Below are 26,444 nucleotides of genomic sequence, written 5' to 3' on the forward strand. Positions count from 1 at the left end.
AAGAGTGTGGACTCTGGACCAGGCTGCCTCGGTTCAAATCCCAATTCTGGTCCTTATAGGCTGAGTGACTTAGGCAGTAGCTTCCATGTGCCTCACTTGCCCTATTTGTACAACTGAGTGATATGAAAATCTGAGACTTGCCACGATCATTACGTGGATTAATAAATCAGAAATGCTAAGAACAATGCCTGGTACATGAGAAACACTGTATCAGCTCCTTAAGGGCTAGCCTTTTTTCTCCTACCTTCCTCTCTACTATTTGAGGTGCTCAGGAGCCATAGACTGAGAATGAGAAGGGCCCTTAAAGGCACCTCTAGTGTGACCTTTAAAAAAATATATTGATTTCAGGGAGAAAGGGAGAGGGAGAGAGAGATAGAAACATCAATGATGAGAGAGAATCATTGACTGGCTGCCTCCTGCATGCCCCGCACTGGAGATCAAGCCCACAACTCGGGCATATGTCCCAATGGGGAATCGAACTGTGACCTCCTAGTTCATAGGTTGACACTCAACCACTGAGCCACGCCAGCCAGGTGTGACCTTTTCCTTTTATTGAGGAGAAAACAGAGGCCTGGAAAGAGGAAGTGAGGTGCTTGAGACCCCACAACAAGTTAGTGACAGACCAAGACCAGGACCCAGGTTGTCTGACTCCAGTTTCTTCATTGGCCCCATGACCTTGCCTAGCCACCTGCTTCTGCTGAAAGAGTGGTCCTCTCTGGGCTCAGGGCTCAGGGTAAGAGGACAGCACTCTGGGAGGAGCCAGGTACTTGGCCTCCACTTAAGTACTAAATGAAGCCAAGCGGAAAAGAAAGTAGATTCAGTTTCCAGCAGGTATTTCCAACTTTTGAAAAGAGCTTTATTGTTTTTGTGAAAATATGTATACACATAGTTCTAAGAAATTTCAAGCAATTCACCTAAGTACATTGGGAGGGAACCACTGCAGCATGTTGGCAAACACCCATCAGGACATCTCCTTGTACGTATATGTACGTATTTTACTTCCTTAAATTAAAAAAATAAAAGTGTGCTTGACTCATTAGGCAAGTCTATTTTCCTCTTGTTCTAGGCAAGCATTTCAGAGAGAAACGAGTAAAACCCAAGCAGAAAGGAGCAGCCTTTGTACTAGAGGAGTGGTCCCCATGCCTGATGGGCTGTTAGAGAAGACCTGGAAGCAGAGGGCCTGGGCTTGGGCCTCTGGCAGAGAGGCCATCCCCTCCCTCAGCCCGGCTATGAGGCCTTTAAAATCCAGAAGACCAGGAAGCAGGCCTGGATGGGGTTTGGAGGACGTTCCAATCACTCATCTTCCAGATGAGCAAAGCGAGCCCGAGAAAGTCTCTTTGCTCCCAGTCTAGGCTTCTGTGCGTGACCCCTCACAGAAGGAAGGGATTGTTAAGCTGTGGGGCTGGCTTGGGACCTTGCTGCCTTTGGTTGTTTGTTCCTGAGAAGCTGGAGTTACGACCTGCCTCCTTCCTCCCCCTGCTGCCCTGTGCCTCTTCTCTCTGTGACTCACAGTGCCAACCTGGGGTGGGGCTCAGTAAACAGATAAGGAACTGATAATGAAATTTCTGTACCAGCCGGCTCCACATGCAGGGAATGATGTCTTCTGGGTAAGCCCAGGACACGAGATTGAAAAGAGAAACCTTTCCCAGAATGAACCTTTGGATCTGAGTGGGTTTGAATCAACATCTTAGTGGAAGGGAAGAGAGTCCAGTCTTGACCTGCCTTTCTTTTCAGGGTGGGGACGATTTGTTTGCATATTCAGTTAAATTCTTTCTTCTTTTCTTTCTCTTTAAAAATTTTTATTTTTATTTATTGATTTGGCGGGGGGGGGGGGGCATCAACTTGTTCCACTCATTGGTTGATTTTTTTTTTTTTTCAGAGAGGAAGGGAGAGGGAGAGAGAGAGATAGGAACATCAATGATGAGAGAGAATCATTGATTGGCTGCTTCCTGCACATCCCCCACTGGGGATCCCATGTGCCCTGACTGGGAATCGAACTGTGACCTCCTGGTTCATAGGTTGATGCTGAACCACTGAGCCACGCTGGCTGGGCATTTGGTTGATTCTTGTATATGCCCTGACCAGGGATTAAACCCACAACCTGCTTTTCTTTTGTTGTTTTTGTTAATCCTCACCGAGGATATTTTTTTGCACTGATTTTTAGAGAGAGAGGGAGGTGGAGAGACACAGAGAGAGAAACATCAATGTGAGAAAGACATATCAATTGGTTGCCTCCTGCATGTGCCCTGACCAAGGCCAGGGATCCAGCCTGCAACCTAGGTATGTGCCCTTGACCAGAATTGAACCCGGGACCCTTCAGTCTGTAAACCCATGACCTTGGTGTATCAGGATGACACTAACGAACTGAGCTATCCAGCCAGGGCCACAAATGCTTTCCTGACGTCCACGTGTGTGCCCAGCACTGTGATAATTATTGGGAAACAAACAAGAAAAGCTTAGTTCAGGCCTTGGAAGGCACTCAAACCAGTAAACGAACAAGCTTGTGAAAGGTACTAAAGAGGAAATTAGGGAGAAGTGGGAAGAGGTGGGAGCTCATGCTTTAGGTGGGTGGTCAAGGGGGGCCTTTAGGAGGAGCTGAGGCTCAAGGAGTGAGTGCAAGGGGTGAGAAGGAGCCAGCCATAAAAAGGCCTGTGCAGAGCATCTCAGAGGGAGCGGTGGGGTATGGACCAGGTCTGATTGGCTGCAGGACCATGGACAAGTCACGGACCATGCCCTGTGCCTCAGTTTCCTTGTCTGTGGAAAGGCGCTAACCATTGTCCCTGCCACAGGGGCCAGCTTGGATGGGGAGATGCCTCCAGGGCCCTCTTAGCAGAGTCTTGTGTTGTCCGCGTCAGCGCAGATGCTGGGAGGCGCTGCGTCCCTGGGCAGGAGCCCGGAGCTCACTGGCTGTGGTGAGGGGGTTGGGGAGCCGGCGGCACGGGAAGAGCCACCATCTTGTACTAGTCCTGCCACTGCTTTACCTCATCGGATCCTCAGAAAAGCCCTGTGAGCTGGGCAGACAGGCGCTGAGGAGACTAAGGCCTTGAGGGGCTGTGACTGGCACAACCAACCATTTGCATCCATCCCTGAAACAAGAGTTGTTCCCTGTGGAAACGGTGCCTGTTGTGTTTAATTTTTTGAAAGGGGCCTTTCCCACCAATGAAGGTGCTTGCATCTTGGCCTGCAGGGAAGTAAATATTTGCCCAGAGGGTGGAAGGAAAACAGCCTTGGCCTGGTCAGGGCTCAGAGCCCGCCCCCTTCCTGCAGGAGACCCCTCCCAGGATGCAGCGTGTGGCCTTGGACCAGTCACACAGCCTCCCCAGGCTGTTTCCGGTCCTAGGGACAGGCTGTGCTGGTGCAGTGTCAGGGGACTGCGGAGGTGCTTGGGGTCTGGCGGTTGGTCCTGTACACCCATTGTGTGCCGGGTGCTGTGGGTCCTGAGGGGGCTTGGCAGTGGGTGGAGGCTAGCCCCTATCCCACCCTGTCACAGGTTGGGGTGAAGTCTCCTGGCCTGAGTGGAGTGGGTGGGGCTTCTAAGGCTGGCATCAAATTCTGAGACCTTAGGGAGTGACCCACTGCTAGCCCAGTGGGCCTGGCCTGTGACTCGGAGCCTCCCTCCCTGGGGGATTTGATAAGTACAGACGCCCAGGCCCCATTCTCAGATTCCATGCGGCTAGCAGGGGAGGGCAAACTTTATGACTCGAGGGCCACAATGGGTTCTTAAACTGGACCGGAGGGCCGGAACAAAAGCATGGATGGAGTGTTTGTGTGAACTAATATAAATTCAAAGCAAAGGAGTGGAGGGGAGAGCAAGAGAACCCTCCGCTCTTTCGGCTCCGCGGGCCGGATAGAACAGCCGAACGGCTGTAGTTTGCCCACGGCTGGGCTAGAGTGAGGCCTAGGCACCCATCACTTTTAAACTTCCCCTGGTGAATCTAATGTGCAGCTGGAGTGGAAACCACAGCTCACAGCTGTGGCTGTGAGGGAATTCTGACGGGACTGGCCTGGTTCCCAAGACGACTTTCTCTCCAGTTGAGTCCTGTTCCCAGCCTTGCAGACAACGTGGATAGTCTCTGGGCTGGGAATTTAGTGTACACGTTGGGAGAGGCGCACCACCGAGGGAGGGCCCAGAAGTGAGAGAGCATGTTGGCCAGGGGAGGAGGAGGAGGAGGAGGAGGAGGAGGAGGAGTGTGTGTGTGTGTGTGTGTGTGTGTGTGTGTGTGGTGGGGGAGGAGTTGGCGGGGCCCAGTCTGGGTGAAGAAGGGCTGGTGGAGGTATGTGGAGACCACCAGCCTGGGGATGTGGGAGGCTGGACTCCTTCAGGGGACCAGGATGTATTTCGGGGGGTCCGTGGTTCTAGAATTGTGTTTTCCTTTGGTTATGTTTACAACATCCTTTCACCTGGTCTGAGGTTAGCTTTGAAACTTGGAGAAGTCTCTATGGAAGCAGGTTTGAGTTCCTTGAGCCAGGGAGTCACACCCGGGGAGCTGAGCTGAGATGAGTTTCCTCTCTTTGACTGTGTCTCCAGTTGGAAGACTGCTGAGGCGCAGGCTCCCCGGTGGGAAGTGGGTGTGATCTGAGGATCAGGGGCTCGCAGTTCTGGCCCCCCTGGGAGAGGAGTGCAGGTGGTGGGAAGCAGTTCCAGGTAGGTGGCCTGAGCTTGCTTGGGGTCATGTGGTGAGCTGGTGACCAGTTAGTGCAGTGGTTTTCAACCTTTCTAATGCCGCGATCCTTTAATACAGTTCCTTATGTTGTGGTGACCCCCAACCATAAAATTATTTTCGTTGCTACTTCATAACTGTAATTTTGCTACTGTTAATGAATCGTAATGTAAATATCTGTGTTTTCCAATTCATTAACATAGCAAATTTACAATTATGAAGTAGCAATGAAAATAATTTTATGGTTGGGGGTCACCACAACATGAGGAACTGTATTAAAGGGTCGCGGCATTAGAAAGGTTGAGAACCACTGAGTTAGTGGAAGAATGGGGGCTTCTGACTCTGACCAGTGAGCTCTGCAGTGGGTTGAGTAGCCTCTCTCCCCCCCACAAAAAAACACACAAAACCCCAGACATGTTTATGTCCCTGAATCTGAATGTGACCTTATTTGGAACAAGGGTCTTTGCAGATATAATTAGGTTCAGAATCCTGAGCTGAAACCATCCTGGATCGCCTGACTGTGCCTTAAATCCAATGACAAGTGTCCTTATAAGAGAAAGGCAGGGGGAGCTTTGAGACAGGTAGGAAGATAAAGACACAGGGGACGGCTATGTGAGCGTGGAGGCAGGTAACGGACCACCTTAGAGCCACCAGCAGCTGGGAGAGGCACGGCTCTCCCCCCAGAGCCGTGGTCAGCAAACTGCGGCTTGTGAGCCACATGCGGTTCTTTGGCCCCTTGAGTGTGGCTCTTCCACAAAATACCATGGCCTGGGCGAGTCTATTTTGAAGAAGTGGCATTAGAAGAAGTTTAAGTTTAAAAAATTTGGCTCTCAAAAGAAATTTCAATCATTGCACTGTTGATATTTGGCTCTGTTGACTAATGGGTTTGCCAACCACTGGCCTAGAGCCTCCGGAGGAAGAGTGGCTCTGTGATGACACCTGGGCTTCCAGAACTGTGGGAGAATACCTTTCTGTTGTCTTAAGGCACCCAGTTTGTGGTCATTGGTTACGACAGTCCCAGGAAACGAATGCAAGCCCTTTTTGCCTCACTTGGAAGGAGCCCAATTCAGGGCCCTGAAAATCCCTTCCTCTTCTGTGGGCTGTGCTGAAGACTCAGGTGGAGATCTGGTTGTGGTGGGAGTGTGTGTGGGGGGGTGAGAGGTGGGAGGGTGGGCGAGGAGCAAGGTTGGCAGGAAGGGGAGACTTACAGCCCTGCCCCACCAGAGGCCCCGCCCCCTCCTAGCTCTGGCCCTTGCAGGTCAAAGGCTGTGCTCTACAACCTGTTTCTTATGGGCTCCCCCTCCAAAAGGAAAGTTCAATAGGAAGAGGCTAAAACTGGGGAAGGGGATGCAAGTTAGCTCTCAGGAAGGACTTCCTGGTCTGAAAGTAGTTAAATCAAAACTGCTTGCCCAGTGGGCTGTAAAACACCCGGGGTTCCCTTGCAGCCTTTCAGAACTGGAGTGTCACCCATCACTCGGGCGGTTAGCATGTGGCTTGGAATTCCAGTTGGGTAGAACTTCCAAGGGCCTTGGAGGCCATCTGGTGCAGCCCCTTCCTTTCCGAGGGGGGGAAGCTGAGACCAGACCACCCAGCAAGTGCCTTTGGCCAGTAGGACAGCCTCCATCGCTCAGAGGGGAGAGTGGGCAGTGTTCAGTGATTGCACTCAGTATCATTTTCTCCAGCTGGAGGCAGGTGTCCCCATTCTAACAGGCCTGCTGCTGGGCCTGGGGACAAGGGCCTGGCATGTGGTTTATCACAGACCGGCCTTCTCTGCAGGGCCAGAAAGAACCCAGGCAGCGGGAACCTGGTTCATGGCCCTGGTTTGGTTCTGCTCAGCCTCTGATCCGGGGCATCTGTTTTCCTGGCCCTGTGAGCCAAGGGGACAGATGAGCCAGCCCGGTCGCTGTCCTTTGGGAAGCTGGCACCCTGAGTCCTAGCAGCATGCAGACGTCCTGTGATCGGGGTGGGGCCAGCCCGCAGCTCCCAGGAGGCTCTGGCGGGGACTTAGTCAGCACTGGACAGTTGGGCTCTGGGCTCCCATCCTCAGGCGTGGTGTTCATGATCTGAGCAGAAATGACATGGGTATGGGAGTTGTTCAGGAGCCACAGTCCCTGAGACGGGAGAGGGGCCTGTTGGTTTCTGTCTTCCTTCTCCATTGCGGTCTCTGGTGTGGCCTCCCTTAGAATTAAAGTTTCCCCTTTGCAGTTAGAAAACAACCCTCCTCCCACCCCCTGCCCCTTGCTGCCCTCTGTAGCCTGATGGTACCTTCCACTTGTGTTGATTAGATTAGGTCAGGACCATATTTATTTTGGTAAAAAAAAAAAAAAAAAAAGTTGGCTGATTTAAAGAAAAATAGTGGCACCTCTTGGTCAGATGTAGGTACTTTGTATTTGCTGATTTTAAAGAAAGAATGGGGATTCTCATGTGTTATAGCACCTTTCAAAAGTTTGCCCATCTTTTGGGGTCCCTGATTGACCCCTGGGCAGGAGCTGTCATTCCTGCTCAATAGCAGAGGCACCGACACTCAGGAGGGAGTGGTCTGTCCCTCTGAGGTCACAGCTCCTCAGGGAGGGAGTGCCTCACCAGCCCAGCCTCAGGGAGAGGTGATCGCAGCCTCACCTCTCACGTTCAGCACCAGGGCTTCTTCGTGATGCTGATTTGTGGTGTTTGTCCTCTCTGGTCCTAATTGTCTTGAAGGGGAGGAGGGGATTGAAGATGACAAGCACTCTCTCTCTCCTTCCTCCAGGCCTCCCCTGTTCTGTAGGCTCAGCTGCATGTGTAATAGGTAGATCCTGCCTCGGGGCTCTATTTAGCCCCAGTTAGCAGTGAAACATCTGGTTTGGGCATTAATTTCAGGCCCGAGGAGGCTTCCTGTCCTGGGCCACTGGCTGAGCCTGCCCCTGCTGTGGCCACTGGGACTTCCCTGGCCAAAGGGAGACGCAGACCTGTAAACCGACCTCCTTGTGGAAGGGATGGGACCTGGATCTTGCTTGTTCTCTCAATGTTTCTACTGTGAAAAAAATTTAAAACAGAAAAGGTGACAGAATGACACAGTGAACACCCATATGAACCGGTAATTTTGACATTTGGCCATGTCAGAGGAAGCTGCAGACATTGTGACAGTTCACTCAAGTATCCCAGAATGCACCTCCAAAAAAGTGCTTCGATATAGCCACAGCACCATTATCATGCCTAAGAAAGTACCAAGACCACATTAAAACGTCTTCAATTGTTCCCTACAATGTTTCCCATAATGCATTGAAAAAATCAGGATCCAGGACCACGATTCATGTATTGCATTGGATCTCATTGTAACAAAAAACGGGAGAAGTGATTCTGGAATCCTGGGGAAGATGATGTGTTACTTGTCTGCATTTGCCTGATCCACCAAGACTTACGGGGGCCTTGCTCTCTCCTGACTTAGGGAAATTCAGAAAGTGAGTAGGGAAAGGCTTGCTGGGCCTGGAAGGCAGTGTGGAGCAGTGGGGCCCCCTGCAAGAGCCCTCCTCAAGTTGGAAGGAAAGCTGCTTGGTGGCCAGGCCCGGGACTCCCTGAGTGTCCACCCTTAATCATCAGCAGCACACGGGGCCCTGTGCCAGGTGCTGGGAGACCCACCAGGCTCTGGTGTTGCCCAATCATAGCCGCTGTGTTTGCAAACAACCAGTGTGTAGGAGGCTTCGGGGAAGTCAGTGTGCCCAGAAATGTGTGGGGTGGAGCCTCTTGGTTCCCATGCTTGGGATATAGTTGGGATGGGGCCTGAAGAGGCCTCTTCTCTTTTGCAAGATGGAGAGCACGAAGTCAGTGGTTCCTCCACAAGCTGGGATAGTGGAAATGAAACTTCTTTTAAAAAAATTTTTAAACCCACAGAGAAGTTGAAAGAAGAGTTCAAAGAACACCTGTGTGCCCTTGACTTACCAACTGTTAACATCTTGTCTTAATCTTTCTATAAATATACTTCTTTTTTTGCCCACCAGCTGAAAGAAAGCTGCAGCCATTGCGATCTCACCCTCAGATGCCCCAGCATTCAGCTTTGCAAAAAGGGCCTTCTCCCACATGCCACCTTGTCCTGAAAAATAATCATCATGAAATAAAGCATCATCTATGCAGATCATAGCCAAAGTTCCTCAGCTGTTTTCCAAATGTCCTTTGTGGGCTACGTTACCCAATCAGGGTGCACTCAAGGTTCACACATTGCTGTGGCTGTGCCAGTCTCCTTAACCTCCCCCAGTGCAGATGATCTTTGGTGTTTGATTCCCTTGCAGCCTCCAGGCCTGTTGATCTGCAGAACATTAGCATTGTGGATTTGCTTCCCCGTTTCCTTTGCTTGGGTTCAGGCCACATATGTCCTGCAGGAGCACAGCACCTGGGACGCGGCAGGAGGTGCAGAATGCCACCTTAGGAGACACGTGATGTCTGGCCACCCCGCTGCTGGCCATGCCAAGCTTGACCGCCAGCCCTCTGCATTGTAAATGTGCATTTCCCCAAGATAATAGAGTAGGCCGTGGGGTGACATTGGGGCTGTGTGACTACTCAGTTGGGTGAAAGAACGTTTGAAAGCCAATCGAGCATGTGACTTCCCTGCTTACATTATTTCAGTGATTTCCCTGTTTCAAGTTCAAAATATATTGAGTTTGCCCGATTCTCACCACCTCCATGCTCCGGCCCTCGTCCAGGCTCATGTCACCTGGGATCTGGTTACTGCAGTAGATTCCTGATTGCTCTCCCGCTGGCCTTCACCCCGCAGTCTGTTGGCAGCACAGCAGCCAGAGCAACTCTTTTAAAAGTCAAAGTCAGACCAGATCAACGCTCTGCAATTGCAGTGCCTCCCACCCACTCAGAGCAAAAGTCAGAGTCCTCACAGTGGCTGAAAGGGCGCCACCTGACCTGGCGTGCCCTGCCCCTGCCCTCTCACCGTATCTGCACTCACCCGCTGTCATGCTGCAGCAGCTATTCCTTGAACTCACAGACATGTTCCAAAGTCTTGGTAGTTGCTGGGACATTTGTCCACATGTCCATGTAGATGACAGAGAACCCTCCCCTACTTCAAGTCTGCGATTTAAAATGGCAGCCCCCTCCCCGAGCCTCCCTGGCTTCCTTTCCTGTTTTGTTTTTCTTTAGAGCTCGTGTAACCAGGACATACTAAGTGTTTTTCTCGTTTGTCTCTCCCACCGGAATGTGAGTTCCACCAAAGCTGGTGCTCTGTGTTTGGTTTGCTGCTCCGCCTGTGCTCCGCTCCCCCTTCCTAAAGCAGCGGCTCTCAAAGGGTGCTCCGGGGTCCTTGGGTGGGTGGGTGGGTGATCCGGGAAGGCCAAACCACTTACTTTTTCATCATTATTCATTTTCAGTTACAGTCGACATATAGCATTATATTCGTTTCAGGTGTACACCCCAGCGACCAGACATTACATAAATTAATACATGATCACTCCAATAAATAAAACTATATTCATAATAATAATATGTTTCCCCCCTGTCACTTGCTGTACAAACTGTTTGTTTTAGCCTGAGAGACCAGGCCTTGGTGGTCTGCCTTCTGTGAGCTTCCCTGGCTTCCACCTACCTACCTGCCCTTGGCTCCCGCGATGCTGAGCTGCTATCTCTGAAGCACCTTCCTGGGCACCTGAAACTCTTGCCCACTTCAGAAATTCTTGTTTGTCAAATGCATGCATTACATGGACTCAGTTCAAACACTACCTCCTCCAGGAAGCCTCCGTGATCTCATTGGTCTTACCCATGATTTAGCATTTCCTCCTCTCTACACATTCACTCCCCTCTACCCCAGTGTTTCCCCATTTCTGCTGCAATTGTTGGTGAGAAGGTGTTCTTAGTAGAATGAGCTCCTTGAGGGCAGGAACTCGGTATCTTTTTACTCCCAGTGACTGTCTGGTACATGACAGGCATTTAATAAATGTATGTTGGACCAGTGAGTGCTGCCTTGGAATTCAGAATAGGGACACCCCCTCCCCTGAATTATCCTTGGACCAAAGTGCCTCTAAAGGGGAAATGGATTGTGGTGTCTGATTCGAGTCTTGAAATGTTGGTGTTACATCAGTGCTACATCTTCCCTGGGGAAGGGGAAGTCACATTTACTGAGCACCTGCTTGGTGCCAGGAACTTCTGTGTGGCATCTTGCTTCAGGGGCATTGTGGTTCATCAGGCCACTGTGAACTGGCCTAGCCCTAACCACTTCCCATCTGGCTTTGTCAGGAGAGTGTGGTCTGGGAGCGGAGCCATCACAATTCCTATGAACTTCTGGGACTAGTGCATTTGCATAATGTGAAGTCCTGCAGGTCAAAGATGGTATGTGTGTTGCTGGGTTCTGCCACCATGCCCTGCATGCAGTAGGTAACACATACCTGGAATTACCTGTTCAGTGGGCATAGTTAATACTATAAATATCAGTCCAAGTGAGGGCTTCCCATTGTTGATTTCATAGGTGATCAGGAGTGAAGAGAGATCCCTATAGCTGACCGTGAGGCCTCACTGCCTCTGCACTCATGGCTGGAATTTCCCTATCTCTTCCTTCCCTCCCCCCATGCCTGGTCCTCCACCGCCTGCTCCCTTTTGGTGGCTCCCTCCTTTGTGGTGGCTTCTCCTCTCAGCAGCCCAGATGGTGAGGGAGAAGTGAGATCAGGGGGGATCCCCCCTACATCCCCCTTCCCTGAAATTACTCTTGTCCTCACTGGGGTCTCATTGGGCAACTCCTATGCTATCTCTGGGAAAGACCCCAGGCCAGGGAAAGACTGGAGATGTGCCTGGCCCACTTCCTGGTGGACAGGTGTGGGTACTAAAAGGCTGCTGGGACCTGAACGGAAAGCCATTGTCTAGCCCAGCCGTGGGCAAACTATGGCCCGCGGGCCGGATCCGGCCCGTTCGGCTGTTCTATCCGGCCCGCGGAGCCAAAAGAGCGGAGGGTTCTCTTGCTCTCCCCTCCGCTCCTTTACTTTGAATTTATATTAGTTCACACAAACACTCCATCCATGCTTTTGTTCCGGCCCTCCGGTCCAGTTTAAGAACCCATTGTGGCCCTCGAGTCAAAAAGTTTGCCCACCCCTGGTCTAGCCAGTGGTTGGCAAACTCATTAGTCAACAGAGCCAAATATCAACAGCACAACGATTGAAATTTCTTTTGAGAGCCAAATTTTTTAAACTTAAACTTCTTCTAACGCCACTTCTTCAAAATAGACTTGCCCAGGCCGTGGTATTTTGTGGAAGAGCCACACTCAAGGGGCCAAAGAGCCGCATGTGGCTCGCAAGCCACAGTTTGCCAACCACTGGTCTAGGACAAAGCTCTTTGTCACCTCTGTGAGCCTGTGTCTCTTTAAAGGGTCTGAAAGAGGGGTGACCAGCAGTGGTTTGGCACAGGGTATACCCCTGAGTGAATCCCAGCAGGAAGCAGTTCCACCCCAACTCCGCATAGCTCTTCATCTCTAGTCTCCTGCCCATGTCCCAGAACCCCAGTCTGCATTCATCATTCCTAGCCTCTCAGCTCCAACCCTAGGCCTAGGTGCTGCTCTCAGTGGCCTGAGCAGGAAGTCCCCACTCCCAGAGCCTGGGTCCTGGCTGCATTCCGGGGAGCACTGGCTTCAGTTCTGAATGGCCTCTGGCTAATGAGTCAGCCTGGCCTGGGGCTGAGATCTGGGAAGATAATCACCCTGGTGCCAGGAGAGCACAGCCCTGGGAGGCAGGTCTGACTCTTGGTTCAGACACATGGAAGGTGGGGAGAGAGAGAAGGATCCAGAAAGGGAGAGGAAAGGAAACCAGAGAGAGGAGTGTGTTGGGTCGAGGTGATTTGCTCTTGACTCCCCTGTCCCCATGACTGCTTCCGTGGTTTTTAGAGTAACCACGAGTCACTCTTATCCTTAAACCTTGGAAGGCTCTACTGTGGAATGGGGTCACCAGAGTTTCTTCTTTGGGCTCATAGGCGTGTGGAGCAAATACGTTCTCAGATTCATTTCTCCAACAGATACCAGACCGGTCCCTACGCTGAGGGAGGGTCCAGTGTATCAAGTCTGACTCCGGGCACCCTTCAAGGCCCAGCTCCAATGGGCCTCCCTGATTTCCCAGGAGAAAGGGGCTGCTCTGTCTCAGTGTCCTTATGCGGTATTTGTTACACTACCTCCCGTCTGCCTGCCCCAAACTCCCCAAGGAGTGTCTGGGCGTGGACAGCTCTTCCCCTTGGCTCCCATGTTTGTGGTGGTTCTCAGTGAGAGCCCGCTTGGTCCTGGCCCGGGTGGTTAGCTGACCTTGCAAAGCTCCAGCTTACGGTAGGTCTTTCTCAGCCTGGAATGTGCTGTGTGTGTGGGAGTCTTTTTAGTTTTTATTTTGCCATGGGAATGTGGAACATCATCCAGGGTGAGAAAGTGACAAGACAGGCCTCTAAGAAACTTCACAATATAGAGAACAGACAACACGTGGGAGTCTTTTAAACCAAATTTCTGTCACCGTTGGTGACAGGAGGGTAGCCAAACAGACTGGTGTGCCCGTCTGCTTCTGAGAGAGATTTGTTTTCCAGAGGCTGTGTTTTCCACCCTGGACCTCGCTGGAGGGCCTGCTCAGGCAGGCCTGGGAAATACTACCTGAAGTCTCAGTCTCTCCCCAGCGCTGCCTGTCAGCCTGCGGAAGCTTGGGCAAGTGGAGAGAGCACTTTCATTAGAGAAAGCATAACAGAGAAGACATAAGTAAAGAAGGGATACACTCTGCTCATGGGTAGGAAGCCCTGATTCAGTTCTACCCAAAGGGATCTGCGGATTCCGGACAGCTCTCGTCACACCTCAGCAGGTTTGTGTGGTTTTTTTTTTCCATGGAAATTGACAAGATGATTCTAAAATGTATAAGGAAGAGTCAAGGTCCACGAATATCCGGTCACTTCTGAAGAAGACAGGAAGGAGGGACTTGACCTACTAGGTGCTAAGCTAAGATGTGTTCTAAAGCTATAGTCACTACAATGGGGAGGTTTGTTTAGGGGTAGATTGACTGATGGAAGAGGTAGGGAGCTAGAAGCTGACCTAGGCATATGGGGAACCCTAGTGTATGACAGTGGGTCATGGCAGGTCTGTGGAGGCTGGAGGACCTGTTAATACATGGCACTCGTTACATAACAAACCAGAGCAGGCTGTGTGAGAGAACGCCGTGGATCAAGGATTGCAATGAACCGAGTTCTCTGCACTTGATCTCCAGTTTTTAAAAAGAAGTCCAGGGTCGAGGCAGAGCTGACAGCAAAGCCCAGTGAGGAAGACCAGGGACCGGCTTCTTTGTTGGCAGCTTCTGTTGCTTTCTCAAGGCCTGGCTTTATTTGGGGCTGAAAGAAGCCCTGTTCCTCAAGCACAGGCTGCCTGGAGTTAGGACGGGGCCGGGTCAGTGGCACCCGGGCTCAGGGCCCCCACAGCTTAGAATACTGCCCTGCAGTCCTGGAGGTGGGTCTGGCCCCTGTATCAGTTTGGGTTGGGGACACTGCCAGGGCCTCTGGATCTGGTCTGTCCTGCTTTCCTTAGGGGACGGAAGGGTGGGACAACAGGAACTGCACCTTCCTGGGGAAAGTGGGAAAAGAGATGGTTTTCTCCTGAATGAAGTCAGTGAATACTCATTGAACCTTCTCTAGCTAGTGGCAGGGTGATTAGGACACATGATTTTTTATTAAGCGTGGTCTCTCTACTTTCAGAAAGCGAAGTGTAAGAGACAAAGTGTAATGAGAAACACTTTAGATCTGTGCTGTCCAATATGATGGCCATTAGCTGCATCTGGTCAAATGAAAATAAAACAGAATTAAAAAATTTAGTTCCTTAGATACACAAGCCACATTTCAAGAGCTTGTTCGTCACATGTGGCTAGTGGCTACCGTATTGAACGTTACCAACATAGAACATTCTGTTGGCACCTTTATATTTTGCAAAGACATTTCAGATCACTTCTCTCCCAGATCTTTGCAAAAGGCTGGTCTGGAAGTGCTAGTGGCAGGACAGACAGACTGGTTTTTGTCATGAATCCTGATGACTCTACTGCTCCTATGATCCACAGAGCCTGGTCTATAAAATGAGATTCATCATTTCTAGGATGTGCGGGAGTGTGAAGGTCACGACCCACAGGTTGAGAACCGCTGCTGTAGAGCCTAAGACCATCGGAAAATACAGATATTTACATTACGATTCATTAACAGTAGCAAAATTACAGTTATGAAGTAGTAACGAAAATAATTTTATGGTTGGGGTCACCACAACATGAGGAACTGTATTAAAGGGTTGCGGCTTTAGAAAGGTTGAGAACCACTGCCTTAGAGGTTAACAGAAGTAAAAGTGTGACCTTTTTCTCCAACCCCAATTGAAAGACCTCCTGGATCCCATCCATAGGCCCACAGAGGTCATTTCTAGCATCTCTTAGTCTCCCTCCTCCAGTCTTACCCATATCTAGTCTTGTGGCCCCTGGAACCTCAGGGCCTGGAATGCAATAGGTGCCTGGTTTGTGCCTTTTGGAGTGAAAATGGGCCTTTCATGTCCCCTCCAAGTGCAGACTTGCCCCAGCTGGGGGCGGGGGGGGGGGGCGGGGGGCAGGCAGTCTGTGGAGGGGACAGTGACCAGATGCTTCCTGGAGGAGGAAATACAGGTGCTGGAGTGCCTTACGGGGGCTCCTGCTTCCCACAGCTGCATGGAGCTGGGCCTCTCCCTGCAGAGAGGAAGGTGGGTCCCAGGCTGCGGGGCTCAGAGGGGAGTTTCAGCCCCTTTCACACTGGGCACCCCGCTCCTGTGCAGCCTGTGGCTTTGGGCCTGGCCTGTAGGCTGCCGGCAGCATGTTCTTTCCTTCTTTGGCCCCACCTGGGCGTGGCTGTGTGCCCCCTGCCCCAGCCTGTTTAGCTGAAGCTGTCCTGCTTGACAAATAGGCCATTTGCTTCCTGCGCTGGAGCTGGAGTGGCTGGCCGCCTGGGGAAGGGCTATAATTAGCAGAGAATAGTGGATGTGATCGCACACTGGCATTGACAGTTAATTTTATAGTCAAATGGAAACATAAACTGATGTCATCGGAGATGTAAATATCATTTGGAAATCTTGAAGTTTCTGGGAACTGAGGAGCCCAGATCAGCCTGTGCTGTGAGGGGAGCCGCCTTGGGGTTGCCTGCCAGGCCTCTGGGAGAGCTGGGGTGGCAGCACCTCAGGGTGGACCAGGAGGAACGGGCCGTGGGTACCCAGCGGTGGGGGAGTCCGGAGGCTTGGGTTGGCATTTGCCATGATAGCTTTTCCTATGGTTTTAGTGGTCTGGAAATGTTGCAAGGCTGACTGGTAAGGAAAATGCGATGCTTTGCAACAGGAGGGAGGTGGGAGGAAGTTTTGTTTCCTGCCGGCATGCTGTTCTAGAGTGGGCCCTGGGACTCGGGGGAGCTCGTCAAAACAGAAGCCGAGGACTGCCTCTATGGAGAGGGCTGGGGTCAGTGCTGCTCAGAACTGGGGCAGCGACAGCTCTGGTGTTGTGGAGATGGTTTCCAAAGCAGGACACCTTACCTCAGAAGCACAGCCTCAGGGGGAGTGCGGGAGGGGGGCCGGCTAGGCCATGGCCATCCTGCCCGAGAAGAACTGTTTTCTTTGTTTACAACAGGAAACGTAGGACTCTCCAAAGTATATGGATCAACTGTGAAAATATTAAGATGTTCTCCTGATGGTTCAGTGACAGCATGAGGATTATACTTTGCATCAAGATGGAAAATGAGCCCTAGCTGGTGTGGCTCAGTGGATAGAGTGTTGGCCTGTGGACTGAGGGTCCCGGGTTTGATTCCGGTCAAGGGCACATGCCTGGAGTTGTGGGCTTGATCCCCAGTAGGGAGGTGCAAGAGGCAGCCAATCAATGATCCTCTCTCATCATTGACTTCTCTCTCTCTCTCTCTCTCTCTCTCTCTCTCTCTCTCTCTCTCTCTCTCTCTCTCTCTCTCCTGCCCTCTCCCTTCCTCTCTGAAATCAATTACACAAAAGATGGAAAATGAGCCCCCACTCTGTAGCCCTCAAGTTCACCTCGTCCTCACAGTCACTCTCTGCCTGGGCTCTGAGGACTTGCTTCCCTGTGGGGTTCTTCCTTAACCATAGCCTCAGCCTTGGGGTGGAGGGGTGGCTGCCTCTGGGTCTGGCTCAGGGTCAGGGCTGAGTGAGTGATTCTTTGCAAGTGCAGTGATCGGAAGCGGGGACCTGGCTTGTTAAAGCTGCCTGCCCTTGTTCTCAAAGGCCCCACAGGGGGGCTGATCTTGAACAACGATTTCACCGTGTTCTGCGTTTTGGAGCATGAAGTAACCAGATAGTCTTAGTTTAACCTTTCTCTTTCAAAGGTAGGTTTCATTTCCTGGGATCACCATTTTCCTGGGCAGGGCTGTGTGTGCGTTTGTGTCCTGCCTTATAAATCTTAACATTTACCCAAGTGGGTGAATTTGATGACATCATTTTACAGTTTTCCTGCTCTGGCCATGTGTTAATAACTGGCTTACTGCTGAGTTTGTCAATGCCTTCAGCACCTCCTGGCCCATGTGTATTGGAAAGACATTCCTGCTAGACTTGGGGAGAGTGGATCTCTGTAACCCAATTATCTTTTCAAACCAAAGGAATGGCACTTAGCTGTGAAATACAGCAGACTGCGGGTGAGGATCATGGCTCCCTGGTCATCCTGTTATCTGGTGTTTCTAAGTAAGGTTTGTCTGTGTGACATTTGGCATCCTTGCCCGTACCCAGGACAGTCTTTAGAAAGAAGTCAAAGGGATCTATTTGGAGGGCACGCTGTAGCCAATTGAAGGCTGGGTAGACCAGTAACTGCAGGGACAGCCTCCTCAGTGTTCCGGACGTTGGCTTATCTGTGCTCATGGTCCATCTTGCCAACATCTGAATTAGCCCTTACTTCCTTTACTTGGGCCTTAGCCGACGGCACCATGTCTTTTGGTTATGGTCCCACATTGCCTCCTGCTCAGTGGAGGAGTCCAGGGTCTCTAATGATTTGCCCCTGCTCTCGGGAGTGTGTGGCCTGGAAAGTCAGAATCCGTGGATAGGTGAGAGACTTGGTAGAAAGCATTGACCTCAAACCCGAGGGGATCTGTTGGGAAGCCCAGCTGGCATCCATTCAGCAGACATTGGTTGTAAACGCTGATTGCACTTCCTAAATGTCAGGGCTGTACTGGCTGTTGGCGATGCCTGAAATAGTCGGAAAAACCCCTCCCGGCACGGAGCTTATATTCTTGTGGGGAAGACAAACAATTACAAAATCAAAGGAAAAAAGTCATATGCTGGCAAGTGCAAAGGAGAAAAATGAAACAGGGAAATGGGATCAGGAGTTTCAGGAGGCAGGATTCTTTTTTAAATAAGATGGCCCCCCGAAAGGCCTCACCATGCACAGGTGACAATTGAGCAAGGGCAGGAAGGAGGTGAGGGAGTGAGCCATGTGGATTTCAGGAGGAAGCACGGTCCAGACAATAGAACAGCCTGTGCAAGGCCCAAGTTTGCTGACCCTCTCCCGGGCATTCCCGCTGACTCACCAAGACTTTTCCCTAGATTTCCAAATAGGGTCTGTATTAATTTGCTAGGGCTATAACAAAGTACGACAGACTAGGGGGCTTAAACAACAGAAATGTATTGTCACAGTTCTGGAGGCTGGAAGTCTAAGATTAAGGTGTTGGCAGAGTCCATTTTTCTGTGGCCTCTGTCTCGGGTTTGTAGGTGGCTGTCTTCTCCCTGTGTCTCCCATTGGTCTTCCCTTTGTGTATGTCTGCGCCCTAATCCCTCTTCTTATAAGGACAACAGTCATATTGGATTAAGGCCCACCCACCTGACCTTATTTTAATCAAATTACCTCTTTACAGGCTCTGTCTCCTAATACAGTCACACTGAGGTCCTGGGGGCTAGGACTTCAGCATAGGAATTTTAGGGGAATGCAATTCAGCCTCTAACAGGTTCCCTCCCTGGACAGTCATCTGGGGTGAGCCCCCCAATGGCAGGTACCACAGCCATAAGCTCTTCGGAGGAAAATCAAGTGCCTTCCAGTCCTTCTCATCTCTCCCTCCCGGCTTCCTCGCTGCAGCTGATCGGGACCCTGGTTCTGTCAGTGGGGATCTATGCAGAGGTCGAGCGGCAGAAATACAAAACCCTCGAAAGTGCCTTTCTGGCCCCGGCCATTATCCTCATCCTCCTGGGAGTCATCATGTTCATCGTCTCCTTCCTCGGCGTGCTGGCCTCCCTTCGAGACAACCTGTGCCTTCTTCAAGCCGTGAGTTGGCCCCGCGCCCCCCTCGGCTGGTGGGTGGCAGGCCCTTGGAGTCCCCGGGAGAGGCAGGGAGACTGTCCCAGGCCTTCAGGCAGCTCTCCTGGAGGGTTTCCCGGACCAGCCTCTCTGCCCACGGTGGCCACCTCCACTTCTGCATTTGAATACTAGCCGTCTCACTTAAACCCTCTGTGGGTCCAGACTCCAGTTGGAAGGGGCAGAAACCACACTCAAATGAGAGCAAGTAAAACAAAAACCAGTTGGTAGTGAGTTCTTAGCGCACATAACCAGCAAACCCGCCCTGGGTCCAGGGATGCAGGCTGCGCCCGGGGCTCTCCCCTGCCACCTCCCAGCTGGACACCTGGCACTGCCTTCTTTTCCCTTGCGGTGGTCGCCAGCAGCCCCAGGCCAACAGAGTCCTGGTGGCTCTTGTCCCAGGGAATCTTTCTTGGTAACTCTGGCTCCAATCCCAGGACTCAGAAGGGCCTGCCCTGGGGACAGGGGGTGGGGTCAGCCCTCCTGCCCCCGTTACTGTGGGGTGAAGGATGGGTTTTCAGAGCTGGGGGTACCAGATAGGCAGATGCATTTGCTCTGCACCCACACTGTCTTCCTCACATGGGAAACCCCTGAAAGCCCTATAAGCAGGGCCTCGGTGCTGCCTGAGGCTGGGATCTGCTGGCCTCAGTTTGGACAATGCTGGTACTGTGATGAAGCACAGGGGAGGGGTGCATGTTCTCTGTCTCAGGCATCCCCTCACCACTCTGGGAGTCTGGGAAGCCACTTGTGAGGGGCTCTGCCCGCACAGCTGGAAATGCTGCCCTGCCCGTTAAGCCAGGCCTGTTCCCTCTGGAGCAGCCTGAGCGAGGACCAGCTCTCCTTGTGGGGTTGAGGGAGGGGGTTGGTGTGGGGGAGGGAGATGTTTTTCCGCCTTGGTCCCACTGAGGAAACCTGGGACAAACCTCGGTAGCAGTCTGGCTTGGACAGCTGAGTCACTTTTCCTGACCATGGGCTCCAAAGACGGGCTTTCCCTCAGAACACCCACATCCTGTGTCCTCACAGGAGGAAGGGCGAGAGGCCCGGGAGGCTCTGTCATCCGATGGAGATGACTTCTGATTGACAGCGCTTCCTCTGGCCCTGTAGGTGAATCTCTGAATTTTGTTTTTCAGTTTATGTACATCCTTGGGATCTGCCTCATAATCGAGCTCATTGGTGGTGTGGTGGCCTTGATCTTCCGGAACCAGGTGGGCATTTATCAGCCACATGCATGCCGAGCCCTACTGCGTGTGCCCTGGGCTGTAAAACTGGGCGTGCGCAGAGAAGAGAGCAGGGCATACAATTCCTCGTTTATTTTGCTGGGGAGACGGGCACGGAAAAGGGAAACCAGAGAGCAAGAAATCAACACAGGGTGATGGGAGAGGGCCTGGGGTGCAGAGTGGGAGGACAATGATGAAATAATGAAAGGGAGCCTCCCAGGTGAGGCTCAGGGCGAGCAGATACCCAGGCCGAGGGAGCCCCTGAGGCAGAATGGAGCTTGTCCAGTGTGTGGACCCGTGTGGATGCACTTGGCTGAAGGGCGTGAGAGATGGGGAGGGATGGAAGGCGGAGCTGCAGTGCTGGCCAGTGCAGGTCACGTGGGTTCTCAGGGGCCAAGGTTTAGGAGGTGGGAATTCTCTCCAAAGGCAGTAGGAAGCCTTTGCAGAGTTGTATGGGGGAAGTGATGTGATCTGGCTTACATGTCACTCACTGCGGGGAGACCAGGGGTCTGGAGTACGTTTTGGAGGAGCTGTCTATAGGACTTTGTTGTGCTGGGATATAAGAGTGAGGGTGAGGAAGGCTGAAAGGACCATGTGGCATCAAACCTGCTGGAATGCTTTGCAGAATCAGGAGCCCTTTGAGCTGGAAAGGTTCTCAGGACTCCTAGTCTCCCACTCTTTCCATCACAAATGCCATGTAGCCTCATACGAGCTGTGTGACCTTGGGCAAGTACGTCACCTCTCGGAAGCCCCTGGGCTCCTTAGGGGATCATGGTTCCTAGCTCATGGAGTTTGGGCTAAGGATTTGATGAGAGAATGCGTGTGAAGAACTTGGCCCCTAGTGCACCCTCATTACATATGCGCTCCTTTGCCCTGAAGCCTGAAGAAGAGAAGGGACTTGCCCAAGGTCCCACAGGAAGCCAGTGGCTGAGCGGGGCTGACTGCCAGCTCGGAGATCCGGAGATCTGTCATTTCTCCTATAATCTGGTTCCTTTGTCTTCCTCCGGGCTTGGCGTTGGAGGCAGGGCTTGAGGAGTAGGGCCTGTTTTCGGAAACTCAGTTTTCTCTGTCCACTCCCCTGCCCCCACCCTCACCACCCAGACTGTCTTGTTCCTGGCACTCCTGGGCATCACTGTTGGGCGGGTGCATCAGGGATGTAGCCACACTGTCCATCTTGTCAGAAGTTGAGCCCAAGGCAGCAGTCACTGTCCCAGACACAAAGTTCCCAGACACCACGTTGCCCAGATCCCTCAAATGACCCAGTGTCTGACTCCTGCCAAAGTCTTCACTGGCTCAGGTGGGAGCACGAGGCAACCTGTTCGGCCTGGGCCTCCTATGGATGGACCCTAACCACAGGCCTGTCTACACCCCTGGAATCCAGGGGTCTCCGTGTTTTATGAGCCCCAGGAGAGGGGAGGGGAGATTCCCATCATATTGATGAAGTCAGTGAGGCACAGAGAGGTTAGGAAGCCCTCCCAAGAGCACACAGCAAGACAGAGGCAGCTCAGTCCTTTTTTCAATTCTATTTTTTCTATTCTCCCTACCCCCCAGCTTTATTGAGGTATAATTGACAAATAAAATAGTAATATGTTTAAACTCTACAATGTGATGATTTGCTATGCATAAACATTGTGAAATGATCACCACAATCAAGTTAAATAACTCATCCATCACCTCACATAGTTAACTTTTGGTGTGTGTGAGAATGTTTAAGATCTATTCTCTTAGCAAACTTTAAGTATTTAAGACAGTATTATTAGCAGTAGTGACCATGATGTAAATTACTAGTAGATCCTCAGAACTTACTCATCTTAACACTGAAAGTTTATACCCTTTGACCAACACCTCCCCATTTACACCCACTCCCAGTCCCTGGCAACAGCTTTTCTACTCTCTGGTTCTATGGATTCAACTTTCTTCTTCTTCGTCTTTTAGATTCCACAAATAAGTGATACCAAACAGTCCATACAGTATTTGTCTTTCTCTGTCTGGCTTATTTCACTTAGCATAATGTCCTCCAGGTTCATCCATGTTGAAACGTATGGCAGGATTGCCTTCTTTTTCATGGCTGAATAATATTCCATTGTATATGTGTGTGTGCTGTCTATGCACAATACAATAGAAATGCTGTATTTTTCTTTACCACATTCACCTGTTGACAGACGTGTAGGTTTTTTTCATATCTTGGTTATTGTGAATAATGCTGCAGTGAACATGGGAGTTCTCTTCATGGCAGGCAGCTCCTTTAGATAGTGATTTTATTTCCTTCGGATGTATATCCAGAAGTGGGATTGTAGGATCATATGGTAGTTCTGGTTTTAATTTTGTGAGGAAACTTCATACTGTTTTTCATAATGCTTGCCCCAATTGACATTCCCACTATCAGTGTATAAAGGTTCCCTTTTCTCCTCAGCAACATTTGTTGAGTCTTGTCTTTTTCTTAATAGACATTCATGTGAGATGATAGCTCATTGTAGTTTTACTTTGCATTTCCCTGATGATTAGTGATGTTGAGCATCTTTTCATTGACCTGTTGGCCATTTGTCTGTCTTCTTTAGAAAAACATCTATTAAATCTTCTGCCCATCATTAATCAGATTATTGTTATTATTATTATTATTATTTGCTATGGGGTTGAGAGGGCTCCTTATATATTTTAGATATTAACCCCTTATCAGATATATTATTTGCAAATATTTTCTCCCATTCTGAAGGTTGTTTTTTTCATTTTTCCTGATCATTTCCTTTGCTGTGCTTGAACCTTTTAGTTTGATGTAGTCCCACTTGTTTATTTTTGTTTTTGTTGCCTGTGTCAGATAAAAAAAATTATTACCAAAACCAATGTCAAGGAACTTACTCTCTGTGTTTTCTTGTACAAGTTTTATGATTTTAGGTCTTACTTTTAAGTCTTTTATCCATTTTGAGTTGATTTTTGTGTATGGTGTAAGATAAGGGTCCAGTTTCATTTTTTTTTTTTTTTTTGCATGTGGATACACAGTTTTTTCAATCCCATTTACTGAAGAGACTATCTTTTCCCCATTGTGTATTCTTGGCACCTTTGTTGAAAATTAGTTGACTATATATGTGTGGATTTATTTCTAGGCTCTCCATTCTGTTCCATTGATCTATGTGTCTGTTTTTATGACAATACCATACTGTTTTGGTAACTATAGCTTTGTAATATAGTTTGAAATCAGGAAGTGTGATGTTGTTAGCTTCACTTTTCTTGCTCAACATTACTGTAGCTATTTGGGGTCTGTTGTGGTTCTATACAAATTTTAGGATTTTTTTTTTCTATTTCTGTGGAAAATGCCATTGAGATTTTATAGGGATTTCACTGAACCTGTAGATTGCTCTGGGTAGTATGGACATTTTAACAATGTTATTTCTTTTGATCCATGAACAAGGGATATCTTTCCAATTATTTGTGCTGTCTTCAATTTCTTCCAATGTTTTATAGTTTTCAGCGTACAAGTCTTTCACATTCTTGTTTAAATTCATCCCTAAGTATTTTATTTTTTTTATGGTATTGTTAAATGTTATTGTTTTCTTAATTTCTGTTTTTTTTTGGATAGCCCTTTGTTAGTGTGTAGAAATGCAACTGATTTTTGTATGTTGTTTTTTGTATCCTGCAACTTTACTAAATTTGTTTATCAGTTCGCAGTTTTGTGTTTTTTTTCTGGAGTCTCGAGGATTTTCTGTATATAACATCATGTCATCTGCAAACAGACAATTTTACTTCTTTTTCTCTATTTTGGATGCCTTTTATTTCTCTTTCTTGCCTAATTTTCTTGCTTTGGCTAGGACTTCCAGTACTATCCTATCTAATAAAAGAATAATATGCAGATTGACCATCACTCCAACACACAAAATGGCTGCCCCCATGTGGTCAAAGATCCTGCCCCCATGTGGACACAAGATGGCCACCTCAAGATGGCTAGCAGGGGAGGGCAGTTGGGAGGAACCAGGCCTGCAAGGGAGGGCAGTTGGGGGTGACCCGGCCGGCAGAGGAGGGAAGTTGGGGGTGACTGGGTCTGCAGGGAAGGGCAGTTGGGGGGGACCCAGGCCTGCAGGGGAGAGCAGTTGGGGGGTACCAGGCCTGCAGGGGAGGGCAGTTAGGGGTGACCAGGCCTGCAGGGGAGGGCAGTTGGGAGGGACCAGGCCTGTAAGGGAGGGCAGTTGGGGGTGACCCGGCCGGCAGAGGAGGGAAGTTGGGGGTGACTGGGTCTGCAGGGAAGGGCAGTTGGGGGGGACCCAGGCCTGCAGGGGAGAGCAGTTGGGGGGTACCAGGCCTGCAGGGGAGGGCAGTTAGGGGTGACCAGGCCTGCAGGGGAGGGCAGTTAGGGGCAAACAGGCTGGCAGGGGAGCAGTTAGGCATCAATCAGGCTGGCAGGGGAGTGGTTAGGGGGTGATCAGGCTGGCAGGCAGAAGCGGTTAGGGGCAATCAGGAAGGCAAGCAGGCTAGCAGTTGGGAGCCAGCAGTCCTGGATTGTGAGAGGGATGTCCCAGATTGGAGAGGGTGCAGGCTGGGCTGAGGGGACACCCCCCGCCCCCGTGCACAAATTTCGTGCACCAAGCCTCTAGTGTTAAATAGAAGGGGTGAGAGTGGGCGTGGTGTCTCTTCCTGATCTTAGAGGAAACGTTTTTAGTTTTCACTTTTGAGTATGATGTTATCTGTGGACTTGTCACATGTGGCCTTTATTATGCTGAGATACATTCTTACTATACCTAATTTGTTGAGAGTTTTTATCAGCAAAGATATTGAATTTTGTCAAATGCTTTTTCTGCATCTATTGAGATGATCATATGATTTTTATCTTTCATTCTGTTAATGTGGTACATCACATTGATTGGTTGGCAGATGTTGAGTCATCATTGCGTCTCAGGGATAAATCCCACTTGATCATGATTTTGTAATTCTATTGATTTTGGTTTGCTAACATTGTGTTGATGGTTTTATAACTATGTTCACCAGGGATGTTAGCTGGTACTTTTTTTTCTTGTGGTGTCCTTGTTGACTTTGGTGTCAGTGCAATCAATGCTGGCCTCATAAATGAGTTTGGAAGTGTTCCCTTGTCTTCAATACTTGGGAATAATTTGAGAAGGATTGGTATTAATTCTTCTTTAAACACTTGATAGAATTTACCAGTGAAGCCATCTTGTCCTGGACTTTTCTTTTTTCTTTTTTTTTTAAATATATTTTATTGATTTTTTTACAGAGAGGAAGGAAGAGGGATAGATAGTCAGAAACATCGATGAGAGAGAAACATCGATCAGCTGCCTCCTGCACACCTCCTACTGGGGATGTGCCCGCAACCAAGTTACATGCCCTTGACTGGAATCGAACCTGGGACCTTTCAGTCCGCAGGCCGGCACTCTATCCACTGAGCCAAACCGGTTTTGGCTGGACTTTTCTTTATTGGGAGACTTTTGATTACTGATTCAAGTTCTTTACTCATTATTGGTCTGTTCGGATTTCCTGTTTCTTCAAGATTCAGTCTTGGTTGGTTGTATGTTTCTAGGAATTTATCTATTTCTTCTAAGTTATCTAGTTTATTGGTGTATAAGTGTTTATAGCAATCTCTTATGATCTTTTGTATTTCTGTGACATCAGTTGTAACCGTTCCTCTTTATTTTTGTAACATCTCTTTCATTTCTGATTTTATTTATTTAAATATTCTCTTTTTTTCATAGCCTAGCTTTGTCAATTTTGTTTATGTTTTTCAAAAATCCAACTCTTAGCTTTATTGATCTTTTTAAATTGTCTTTTTTAGTCTCTATTTCATTTGTTTTCACTGTGAGCTTTGTTATTTTCTTCATTCTAACTCCAGGCTTAGTTTGTTTTCCTAGTTCTTTGAGGTATAAAGTTAGATGGTTTATTTGAGATCTTTCCCCCCTTAATGTAGAAAGAATCACTATAAACTTCCCTCTTAGAACTACTTAAATGTTGGTATGTTGTGTTTCTATTTTAATTTGTCTTGTGATTTTTTTAAAATTTCCCTTTTGATTTCTTATTTGCCTCATTGGTTGGTTTCCGAATCTGGTCTTGCTACCTGCTCCTCCTTTTCCCCTTTTCTACTTTTCAGACGGTCTGTTCTGAGCTGGCAGAGCCAGGGCGTGGGTTATTTTGTCAGCAGTGCTGAGGGGAGAGTTGTTTATTCCATTTGCCCATGCGATGCTTTTCTGTGCAGCCAGCAGGGCTCCCAGCCGGCCTGCGGCTTTCCAGAGATGATGGTTAGTGCTTTGCTGGCCACAGCCCAGGTCCAGGTCACGGTCAGCAGCATCAGTGGTTTTAATAAATAATCCCCTAAGTGAGCA

At 49.7% G+C, this 26,444-nt stretch overlaps 1 protein-coding gene across 2 annotated transcripts in view; it reads left to right on the forward strand.

The window, feature by feature from the left end:
• TSPAN15 (tetraspanin 15) overlaps positions 1-26,444 on the forward strand; it is a 49,661-nt gene that overhangs the window by 5,825 nt on the left and 17,392 nt on the right. For both annotated transcript variants that reach the window (XM_080687796.1, XM_080687797.1), the window contains exons 2-3: positions 18,695-18,880; positions 20,041-20,115. In XM_080687796.1, the coding sequence (XP_080543922.1) occupies positions 18,695-18,880; positions 20,041-20,115 (261 nt within the window). The remainder of the gene's footprint in view (positions 1-18,694; positions 18,881-20,040; positions 20,116-26,444) is intronic.

This window comes from Plecotus auritus, assembly GCF_963455305.1.
Source record: "Plecotus auritus genome assembly, chromosome: 9".
In the NCBI taxonomy this organism is placed as follows: Eukaryota; Metazoa; Chordata; class Mammalia; order Chiroptera; family Vespertilionidae; genus Plecotus; species Plecotus auritus.